At 56.2% G+C, this 11,516-nt stretch overlaps 1 protein-coding gene across 1 annotated transcript in view; it reads left to right on the plus strand.

Moving 5' to 3' along the window:
* TNRC18 (trinucleotide repeat containing 18) overlaps nucleotides 1-11,516 on the plus strand; it is a 174,368-nt gene that overhangs the window by 106,297 nt on the left and 56,555 nt on the right. The window contains exons 18-19 of the mRNA XM_011996251.1: nucleotides 2,800-3,075; nucleotides 9,077-9,325. Coding sequence (XP_011851641.1) covers nucleotides 2,800-3,075; nucleotides 9,077-9,325 — 525 coding nt within the window. The remainder of the gene's footprint in view (nucleotides 1-2,799; nucleotides 3,076-9,076; nucleotides 9,326-11,516) is intronic.

Here is an 11,516-nt window from a genome sequence, read left to right on the forward strand (position 1 = left end):
AAAAAAAAAAAGTGGACACATTTACTGATACAGTAAAGTGTGTTTTCTTAAGGAAAGAAAATAAAAAGTGTTTGCTTTATGGGGCTGTTGGGGGGCCTTAAGTGAGCTCACGTGGGCAGAGAGCGGAATGTGGCACTTGGCACAGGATTAAGCTGCTGGTTTTTTTGGGGTACGTGTGTTTTTCCTGGGCTAGCAGGTCACCAGGACTGATGCTCCCCATGGGTGTGAGTTAAGCTGCTGACTCGTGCCTTCTGTGCTGAGGACGTATGAGAGTGTCGTGGCTTCCGTGCCTCTCTGATTGGGATGGGTGTGATCAGAGAAGTACAGCACAGGCTCCTGGCCAGTGTGCGTGGGCACAAGCAGGGAGGGACAGTGCCAGAGACTCATCACTCTGAGGGGGGGAAGGGAGGGGCTTTCTTTGGCTCTCTCAATCTCTGCTCATTTTGGAAAAGTAAAGGGGGTTCAGCAAAGTGGGGGGAGATTGCTGTTCTTTTGATCTTCTGAGGGAGTGGGGTCGGTGGATGCAGTCTGGGTGACAGCTGGAAGAATTCCCCACTTTCAGGCGGATGTGGATGGAGTCCAACCGAAGGTCAGAGATGAGCTCTGTCCCTGAGGTCTCTGGGGTGCTCCAAGCTGGTGTGTTCACTCTTGGCGCGTGTGAGGGAATGTTCGTTTTATTTATTTATTATTATTATTATTTTGAGATGGAGTTTCACTCTTGTTGCCCAGTCTGGAGAGCAATGGCATGATCTCGGCTCACTGCAACCTCCGCCTCCTAGGTTCAAGTGATTGTCCTGCCTCAGCCTCCTGAGTAGCTGGGGTTACAGGCACGCACCACCACACCTAGCTAATTTTGTAATTTTTAATAGAGACAGGGTTTCATCACACTGGCCAGGCTGGTCTTGAGCTCCTGACCTCAGGTGATCAGCCTGCCTCAGCCTCCCAAAGAGGCGTGAGCTGCTGTGCCCGGTCTGGGAATGGTCAGCTGGGCACCCTCACTTCATCTTGCCTTTGTTGAAAACTCCACTGTCCCGGATGAGAGAAACAGACTAATGTAGCAGTGAGGAATTCAGTGGGCCTGGCTCCAGTGGGATGGTGGCTGTGGGATTCATCTGGCTCTGCAGAGCGCTCCTCTATTTTTTATAATCTGCTTTTCTGCACTTCTGGGTCAGAGAGAGTGCAGGGTCCACAAGCAGGTAGGGGTGTGTCCGGCAGGGAGGCGCTGAGCTGGACGAGGTCGAAGCGAGAACGGTTTCCTCTTGCTTTTTCAGTTTCGATTGTAGGGGTCGGTGGCATGCCCTGTGGGTTTTTGTTTTTTGGTTTTTTTTGTTTGTTTGTTTTTAGATGATGTCTTGCTCTGTTGCTCAGGCTAGAGTGCAGTGGTGTGATCTTGGCCTCACTGCAACCTCCACCTCCCGGATTCAAGTGATCCTCCCACCTCAGCCTCCTGAGTAGCTGGGAGTACAGGCGCCAACCACCACAATACAATACAAAGAGAAAATACAACAGTTTTTGTATTTTTTTAAAACACAGATGAGATTTCGCCTTGTTGGCCAGGCTAGTCTCGAACTCCTGGCCTCATGTGTGCTGCCCGCTTCAGCCTCCCAAAGTGGTGGGATTATAGATGCAAGCCACCATGCCCAACCTCCCTGTGGAGGAGGCCAAGTTGAATGTCACCCACTGATCTCTCCAGCCTGGGACACAGCCTTGGGAGGGACAGATTGGAGCATACAAGAGAGAGCGTGCTTTGACTGGTAGATGGGCAGGGGCTGGTAGCCTGGCGGGACTGGACCTTGTCCCACCCCAGAGTTGCCGGACCATCCTGAGGTTGGGGTCTTGCTGGAGTGAAAGCTTAGGTGTTGGTGGGAGCAGTCAGAGGAATGCCTGCCGTGGACGCGTGCATGTGGTTTCTCTTGGAGGTGGCAGGTGCTGCCAGAACTGTAGCTGTGTTGGTTCACGTTCCCCCCATTGGGAGTGGATTTCAGCAGATCAAGGGATTATTCTGTCTCTGGAATCCCTGTCTTCCCATCTTGCCCAGTATGAGAAACAAATCAAAATGGCATGAGCATGGAGGGGACCGGAGCCATGCCTGCTTTGCAGGCTCCCCTCCCAAAGCTGGCTGGTTGTCTCTCCGGAAGGTTTGAAGACTCCTGTCCTCCATTGTATAGTGAGGCTGGAGGCTTCGGGGAAGCCAGCAGTGGTGTGTCGGCGCACCGGCTTGTAGAAAGAAGGGCAAGGGAATAGCTAGCGGTAACAGCATTTGCCCATTTCCATGGCGTAAACACCCTTACCGTGGCCTGTCTCGTGCTGCCATTAGGAGGCCGCTGGGAGGGGCATTGGGAAGAGAACGCGTGATCTGCTCTCATGAACCCTTCCCCTCCTGAGTCAGGTCCTCTGCGGTTGTCGCCCTTGGGTCATTGTAATCCCATGGGACAGGCAGTGACCACCGTGACCAGGGGACAGTCCTTCCTGAGCATAGGGCTCCTCTCATCCCCTGGTGCCCGGAAAGGCTGGAGTGACTGGTGGGTGAGGCTAGAAGCATCCAGTCTAGGAAGGGCCTGGGTCCAGCACTCGGAAGATGCCGTGCAATGGCCGAGGCACCTGGAGCAAGGAAGAAGCCTGGACTGGGAGGGGAGCTGGTGACATTGGGCAAGGCCTTCCCACGGCTGCCTACTAGGTATTCAGACCTGTTTGTTCTGGCACCTTCCAGTGCGTTCTCAGAACCATTAAAACCAATACAATGACACCAGCTCCCGCTGCCCTGTGACTTATCTCTATTAAAAACTACTTTGACTGCAGATACGGACTCAGAGGAAGACGAAGAATTCCTGAAGGACGAGTGGCCCGCCCAAGGCCCCTCCAGCTCCAAACTGACGCCTTCTCTCCTGTGTGGCATGGTGGCAAAGAACAGCAAGGCGGCTGGCGGCCCCAAGCTGACCAAGAGGGGCCTGGTGGCCCCCCGGACTCTGAAACCCAAGCCGGCCACCAGCAGGAAGCAGCCGTTTTGTTTGCTGCTTCGAGAGGCCGAGGCGCGTTCCTCCTTCAGCGACTCCTCGGAGGAATCGTTTGACCAAGGTTACTAGCTCCAAACACAAAATATCTTCCGTGTTTCCTAGCGAGAGAGTGCGTGCGAGTGAGCGAGAGGGAAGCGAGTGGGCGCACGGGAGAGATGGCGGGTGAGGAGGCCCGTGCGGATGGCCGCGAGAAGGCTGCCATCTGGGTTCTTGGCAGCGTAGCCTGCTGTTAATCAGCTGAATGGTTTTGATTTTTGCTTTGATTTGTACTGTATCATTGTGATAATATCACCGGCTGGCTCTTTTTGAGCTCTTATATGGACTGCTTTTGAGTCTGCGTTTTTCTCCACTTTCCCTCTTCCCTGCCCTCCTCCCCCTCCCCCCGAGTTCCCCCCAACTCCCGCACTCACCTTTTCTGCCCACCCAGAGACCCCAGGCTTGGGTCGGGTTCTCTTTGGGCAAGGGTTTGGTGGAGGCTTCCCGAGGAACATTTTGTAAATGGAATTCTGTCGTGTGGGCGTGTGACTTGATGTTTGTACTGCGATTTTGGTAATACCAAGCTTTATTAAACATATCGAGTTCATTTTTAACTAAACCTGTGTGCCTTGTCTCTCTTGCTGTGTCCTTACTAGACATTAGGTTGACGCTTCCCTCTCATTTTGTTTCTCCCCCACCTCCTCCCCTCCCTCCTCCCCACCCAGAAGGAGTAGGGACGGGACCGGGACCGTGCCGCCTGCCGCTTGCCTGTGTTATTCAAATATCCCTGGTAGCGATTGGCATTCATTTCATTTTTCAGGTTTAAAATCAAGCGCCTTCACCTCCAGCATCATCATGTTTTTTAGTTGCTTGTTTTGTCTTTTATTTTCTTAAAGCTCTGTTGTTACTTGCCAGTGGTTAAAAACTATTATTTGTAAACACTTGGCTTCTCACGTGTATTTCTGTTTTGAAGGGCGTGTAGGCAGCGCAGGGCCCAGGGCCTTTGACACCCCCGGTCTCTGTTATTCAGTACGAAAGCGGCTCTGTTGCCATGTCTAGGGACAGAATGTCATGCTTTGTTTGGAGAGAGGCTGCCCTGGTCTCAGCCCGGGGTCCTCAGCCACCTCGGTTCTCAAAAGAGAGCCGCCTGGGCCCTGAGAACCCACTAGCCTTGCCGTCTCCAGTGTCAGAACTGTGCTTCTGAGATGAGACATGTGTGAGCCTTTCAGGCCCTTCAACCAGAAATGCCCCAAGAAAGGAAAGCAGGTGAAGCTCTGACATTTTTTCCTAGCCCTGGTTTTAGGATTTGCTTCAGGGCAAACTCCCCCTAGGGCCAGCCGAGGGGATCCCCCAGGCCCTGGGTAGCCACACCTGAATGTCAGCTACTCCCTGAGGAAAGCCTGGGGAGGGATGTCATCATGTCCCTGGGTCTGACCTGGCTCGGGCACCCCGGGACCTGAACGCTGTCCCCCCACCCCGCCCTGTTTTTCCAGCCCTGCTCTCGAATTCCTGGTCTACCACCTCCCCTCCCAGACCTCCCCTCCAAATTGGCAGAGATCCATTTGGGTGACCAGGAGGTGGTATGGCAAAGAGTATGATGCCCCAGGGCCCATGTTCCCCTGGGCTGCTACTACCCCTCTGAGCGAACGCCGCCCGGGCCAAGAAGAAAGGCCCGTGACCCACTGGCCAGCCTCATTTTCTGAGGCCTCCCCCTGCCCTGGCCGCCCGTGGATGAGTCGGGTTAGTTTATGATTCCCTTTTCCCTCCCCAGCCTCCTCCCTCTCCCCCATCTCCCCCATGGGCTGGACCGCACGCCCACACCCCACGCCTCCTTAAAGCCATGGTTCCCACTTCCAAGTTTTTGAGCCCTCCTGCCCCAGCTCAGACCCCACAGAGAAGCAGGCAGCCCCCTAGGCCTCTTAGGAAGGGGCTCCAGGCTGGATGCCGCAGTGCCAAGTGGACAGGACCCAGATAGGGGAGTGCGGGGGGCGAGGGGAGGCTGGGGAGGTCCAGGCTCCTCAGTGCCCCCCTCCACCCCCGCCAGTCCACCATTTAGCAGGTCTTGAAAGGGATATTTGGGTAATAGGGCCTCGCTGACCTGGTACTAAACTCCATAACTGGCTTGGCTTTTCTAGTGTGTCTGCTTCTTCCAGCAGCCCGACCATCCCTCCACCCTTGACCCCTCCCCATGACGCTTTGAATGTCTGTTTTGGTCTCTTGCATTTGCTCTCACGCTGCACTCTGGACGCAAAGCGAAGGCTGGGAGTAGGGCAGACGGCGCAGCGGGTCACTGAGCTTGGGTGCGAGCCTGGCTCGTTGCTCCGTAGGTAGGCAAAACGCTTTTCTTTCTGTCCTCCGTGCACCTCCCTCCTCGGGGTTCGCCCCCACCGGGTCTGGCAGCAGCAGATCGCTCTGACATTTACCACCAACCTGTCACCGCCAACCCCATGTCCTGAGCCAAGATCTTTTTTTGTTGTTGTTTTTTTCTTTAAATCATAATAAAAAAAAGTTTTTCTGCATTTCTTTGGGTTACTTTGATGGGACTTTTTTCCCCCGCTCCCTGTCCCCAACCCTTGGCAGGCTTTGTTGCCTCAGGTGTGGATAACTCCAGAAAGGTTTTCTTGGTCCTGAGAGCCCCTCTGCTCCCCGGCCTGCCGCGGACGCTAGCGGAGTGTGCCCCAGACCCCGCAGGGGCAGCAGGCGTGGCCTTGTCAAGCACGCAGGGAGGCGGGAGGGGCTCCCATGCCAGCATGCAGGCATCGAGCTGCTCCCAGCTTTCTGGGCTCTGGTGTGGATGTTGCGGGTGTCCAGAAACCCAGAGCTCGCCCTCTCGCCGCAGCCCCTGCTGGTTGAGAATTCCTCTGGATGGGAAAGATTTCTGGAGTCTGCGCACCTGAGTGGCAAGAAGGGAAGATCCCTGGCCTCATGTCCAACCCTCCGCCCCCACCCCCTAACCAGCACCCCCCGGCACCACCCTGCTCAAATTGGCCCACCCCAGGGAGACCCGATGTGGGGGACCCAGGCGCTGTCGAAAGTCTGCCTACACTTAGCCTGCTTTGCCGCTGTGGCCCACTGGGGCGGAGACAGAGCCATGTGACGCCTGCAATGTGAATGATCGCAAGTGTGCACTGCCTGCCTGCCTGCCCCCGCCTGCCCGGCTGGCCTCTCCAGCCTGCTTCATCCATCGCTCCGGGGGCCAGTCTCCCCTCTCACCCTTTTAACAAACCTCCTCCCTCTCCCTCTGGCTCCTCCCTCCCTCCCTCCCTCTACCCCTCTGCGGACTCCTCAGACTCATCACCGTCCTCTGTGAGGTGGCCCAGCAGAAATCCGGGCTCCCTCCAATACACGAGTAGACAGACAGAACCTCTGCCCTCATTGGCACCCCTGGGGCCACCGCTTTTGGCCACAAGTTGCTTAAGCAAGCAGGCGGCTTGGGGCATTGGCAGGAGACTGTGGAGTTGGCTGTCCGTCTTCCCCGTCCGTCTCCCCGAGCCTAGACTGCTCCCCATCCTGGAGAGAGAGGGTCTGGCATCTGCCTCTTCTTGCTGGAAGGGGTCACCTTCCAGCCCTGTGGCACCCAGAGTCACCTTCCCGCTCCCAGCACTCTGGTCCGCGAGGCAGACAGGCACCCCTGTCACCTGCTTGTGGGTGACACTTTGGATGTGGCGTCCCAGAGCGGAGTTTGCTCTCTGAGGCCTCCCACCTGCCCGTCCTTGGAAGTAAGTCTCTGCCTCAAGACAGTCTCTCTTTTTGGTGGGGGAGATTTTGGTTTGTGTGCAGGGAGCCTCTTGTCTGCCGGCTGCCTTTGTCCTGCGAGCCTGGGCTGGGCTCTGGGGGCTGCAAACTCTCAGGCAGGCAGGGAGGGTTACCGGATAATGCTCATCTTAAGTCACCAACCAGAGAGACAGGTTGGGGCTTCTTTATTTTTTTTAAGTTTTTATTATTATTTTTTGAGATGGAGTCTCGCTCTGTCACCCAGGCTGGAGTGCAGTGGTGCGATCGCGGCTCCCTATGACCTCTGCCTCCCGGGTTCGAGTGATTCTTCTGCCTCAGCCTCCCGAGTAGCAGGGATTACAGGTACCCGCCACCACGTCTGATTGATTTTTGTATTTTTAGTAGAGATGGAGTTTCACCAGGTTGGCCAGGCTGATCTCGATCTCCTGACATCGTGATCCACCTGCCTCAGCCTCCCAAAGTGCTGGGATGGCAGGCATGAGCCACTGCGCTGGCCTATTTATTTTTGAGACAGGGTCTTGCTCTGTTACCCAGGCTGGACTCCAGTGGTGCCACCGTAACTCACAGCAGCCTTGGACTCCTGAGCTCAAGTGATCCTCCCGCTTCTGCCTCCGGAGTTGCCGGGACAGCAGGTGTGTGCCACCATGCCTGGCTAATTTTTAAAATTTTTTGGGGGGGCCGGGGGCGCTCACGCCTGTCATCCCAGCACTTTTGGGAGGCTGAGGTGGGCGGATCACGAGGTCAGCAGATGGAGACCATTCCTGGCTAACACGGTGAAACCCCATCTCTATTAAAAATACAAAAAAAAATTAGCTGGGCGTGGTGGCATGCGCCTATAGTCCCAGCTACTCGGGAGGCTGAGGCAGGAGAATGGCGTTAACTTGGGAGGCGGAGCTTGCAGTGAGCGAGATCGAGCCACTGCACTCCAGCCTGGGCGACAGTGCAAGACTCTGTCTCAAAAAAAAAAAATTTTTTTTTGGTAGAGACAAGGTTTGCTCTGTCGCCCAGGCTGGTCTCGAACTCCCAGCCTCGAGATCTTCCCGCCTCAGCCTCTCAAAGTCCTGGGATTACAGGAGTGAGCCACCTTGCCCAGCCCTGGGGCTTCTTTAGACAGTCTGCCAGCTCTGGGTTCGAGCCTGCTCTTCTACTGCCCAATTGCTTAACCCCGTTGGGCCTCAGTCTACCCCTGCCCTTCCTGGGCATCCCATGAGTGAAGTCACAGCTGGCTTTAGCTCCCTGGGCACGGGGACAGCACAGTTCCTGCCTGCAAGTCACAGGGGTGGCCCTGTTTCTGTTTGGTCGTCTTTAAGCTTGCAAATCGCTTCCTCCTCCATGCAAATGATTCTCTTTGGACCCTGCCCTTGGCTGAGCCAGTGGGCTGGGGAGGGTCACCCCTTGCTTGCTGCAGGTGAGAAAACGGAGGCTCAGAGAGGGCCAAGCACTTGCCCAGCCTCCTCAGAATGGGGGATTGCTAGGAGTCAACTTCATTTTTCAAAATTAATTTTTCTAAAAAATTAGACACGGGGACTCTCTACGTTGCCGAGGCTGGTCTGAAACTCCTGGGCTCAAGTGATCCTCCTGCCTCGGCCTCCCAAAGCATTGGGATTACAGGCGTGAGCCACTGCGCCCGGTCAGGAGTCAACTTTATTTTATTTTATTTTATTGAGACCAAGTCTCACTCTTGTCACCCAGGCTGGAGTGCAGGGGCGTGATCTTGGCTCACTGCAATCTCCACCTCCCGGGTTCAAGCGATGCCAGGAGTCAACTTTAGACTCCAGATCCCTTCTCAGGGCTGAAACCATGGGGGTCCCCTGGCCCCCAGGAAGAGTCTGAACTCCACCTTCTCCTGCCGCCAGCCTCCAGGACTCAGCTGGTAAAGCTGCCACGGGCATCTGTGCCCAGAACCCCTGGCCTGAGCCCCCAGGGCCCTCTTCCCTGCTCACCTCCCTCCGCTTCCTCTTTCCTTCTCCTCTCCTGCCTCTGTGTTGTGTGTTGGGGCGTGTGTGCGTGTGACCGTGGAGAGCGCTGTCTCCAGTCCTTGTCCGTGTGTCTGGCCCCTGCCACAGCACAGGTGCATGTTGGTGCCCTTCACAGAAGCCCACCCTGACACACAAGGCCGCTGCCCACCTCTGGGCTTTCCGGGATGCCCGTATTGGGCTCAGCTGGCCGGGGGCATTGGGCCATCGGGTGGGGGGAACCGTGGGCTGGGTCTGCATCCATCCCCGGCAGCCCCCTGCTGAGGACTGAGGGGCTAGGCTGGAGCCCAGAGGCCACTCCAGGCCAGGGGGTGGTGGGGGGCGGCCCTCGCCAAGGCTAAGGCTCTGACTCGGTCCCTGTTTTCTGCACGCCAGATGAGAGCTCGGAGGAGGAGGACGAGGAGGAGGAGCTCGAGGAGGAGGATGAGGCCAACGGCAGCGGCTATAGGCTGGGTGCCCGGGAGCGGGCCCTGTCGCCGGGCCTGGAGGAGAGTGGGCTGGGCCTGCTGGCACGCTTCGCCGCCAGCGCCCTCCCCAGCCCCACGGTGGGCCCGTCCCTGTCTGTGGTACAGCTGGAGGCCAAGCAGAAGGCCCGGAAGAAAGAGGAGCGGCAGAGCCTGCTCGGTGAGTGGCAGCAGGTGGGCTGTGGTAGGGGGGCGCATGCCATCGCCCCATCCCACAGGTGAGGAAACTGAGGCTCAGAGATGCAGGTGCAGAGCTGGGAAGGGGCAGAACCCCAACCTCGTGGGCCAGCCCCATCCTGATCAGGGATACTGGCGACAGGGGCCCCAGCCTGCTATCTCCAAGGAGCGGACTCCTCGCCTTGCAAAGGGCGACCTCCTTCACTCTCATGCTTCCAGCAAACACGGTCCTGTTTGGGGCACTTGGGGGGCTGCGGGAGCTCCATGGAGGCCCCTGACCCAGCCTGGGGTTTGTGGGGGCCATTCCAGGTTGGTGACACCCAGTCTGGCCCGTGAGAGAGACGTGGGTGCTAGCTGAGACACAGGTGCAGGCGAAGGAACAGCCACGCCGTGGTAGGAAGAAGGCAGCGCGCGTCTCGTTCATGCTTTGCGAGGTGGTGGGGGTGCAGGCTGTGCCACGGGAGAATGGGTGGGACAGGCCTCATACGGCCTGGGCTTGAGCCTGGAGGAGTCAGGTGGGGTGGGCAGGCACCAGGCTCTCTTCGACTTGCCCGCAATCCAGATAGGTAAACCGAGGCAGCAGGCGCTTACCCCAGTCCATGTCCTTCATGTCTCTGCATCTCTGATTGTTTCCCTGCGTCAGGGCCCTGCCTTCTTGGGACCCTCCCTATTCTCACCGGGCTGAGTGCCCTCACATGGATGCAGCTCACCTGCAGCTGGGGTTGGTGCCGGAGATGGAGATGGTCATGCATGTGTTCAGGCTCTGAGTTCCCCTGGCCCCAGCAGGGAAGGGTCCTTCTGACCCCTCAGGCGTCCTTTTCTGAGCCACAGTAGGGGTAGGTATGAGGCCCTCCTGTCGGGCTGGGACAGGAAAACAGGCATTGCTTCCCCTGAAGGCTACCCAGCTGCCCCTGGCTTCATGTCCTCTGTAGGTTCGTGTAGCAAAGCCCCACCCCTGACCTCCAGTGTCTCTTGGAACCCCATTTGTGGCACCCATGCCAGGCTCCAGGCCCTGCCTTCCCCTCCTCCCTCTCACTCCCACACCCTGCCATTGTTTGCTGGGCTCCAGGCCTGGCTCTCCTATAAAGAGGCACCAGGGCTACCTATTCTTAGGTATTCTTCATACAGAAGCAGCTGGAGGGCATCTTCAGAGTGCACGCTTGGCCAGGCCACTCTTCTGCCCAGAACCTCCAAATGGCTTCCCGCTGCCCTCTGATCAGTGCTATCTGTCTGACTCACCACCATCAGACTGACTGCTTGGACAACATTATCCTGTCCACAGCCGCTACATGCACCAGCCGGGCTAGTACCCTCAGGCATTTACACTTGCTATTAATACAGCCCCAAATGTCCATTTCACCCAAACCGTTCAAAGTATTGGCATATGGTCCAAATTATTCCTTTATTCTACATTGACTGTCTGAAGGGTCTGTAGTGATGTCTCCTTTTTCATTGCTGATACGGATTGTTTCTTCTTACTCTATTGCTTGGTCAGTCTGCCTAGACGTGATCAGTTTCATTGGCTTCTACTCTTTGTTATTTTCTTCCTTCTCATTCCTTTGGGTCCACACGCATGTCTTGGAGATACTGCAGGATTGCTTCCAAACCATAAAGCGAATATCACAGTAAAGCAAGTCACATGAATGTTTTGGTTTCCCAGTGCATATCGAAGTTATGTTTAAACTATACTGTTGTCTATTAAGTGTGCAGTAGCATTATGTCTGAGAAAACGATGTACACACCTTAATTAAAAAACAGGTTATTGGCCATGCATGGTGGCTCACACCTATAATCTCGGCACTTTGGGAGGCCAAGGCAGGAGGATTGCTTGAGCTCAGTAGTTCAAGACCAGCCTGGGCAGCAGAGCAAGACCCCATCTCTACAAAAAAATAAACAGAAAAATTAGCCAGGCATGCACCTCTGGTCCCAGATACTTGGGAGGCTGATGCAGTGGGATCACTGGAGCTTGGGAGGTCGAGGCTGCAGTGAGCCGAGATTGTACCACTGCACTCAAACCTAGGCAACAAAATGAGACCCTGTCTCAAAAATAAAAGACCAGGCAAGGCACAGTGGCTCACGCCTGTAACCCCAGCACTTTGGGAGGCCGAGGCAGGCAGATCACGAGGTCGGGAGATTGAGACCATCCTGGTTAATATGGTGAAACCCCGTCTCTA

This window comes from Mandrillus leucophaeus, unplaced genomic scaffold, assembly GCF_000951045.1.
Source record: "Mandrillus leucophaeus isolate KB7577 unplaced genomic scaffold, Mleu.le_1.0 Scaffold506, whole genome shotgun sequence".
Classification (NCBI taxonomy): domain Eukaryota; kingdom Metazoa; phylum Chordata; class Mammalia; order Primates; family Cercopithecidae; genus Mandrillus; species Mandrillus leucophaeus.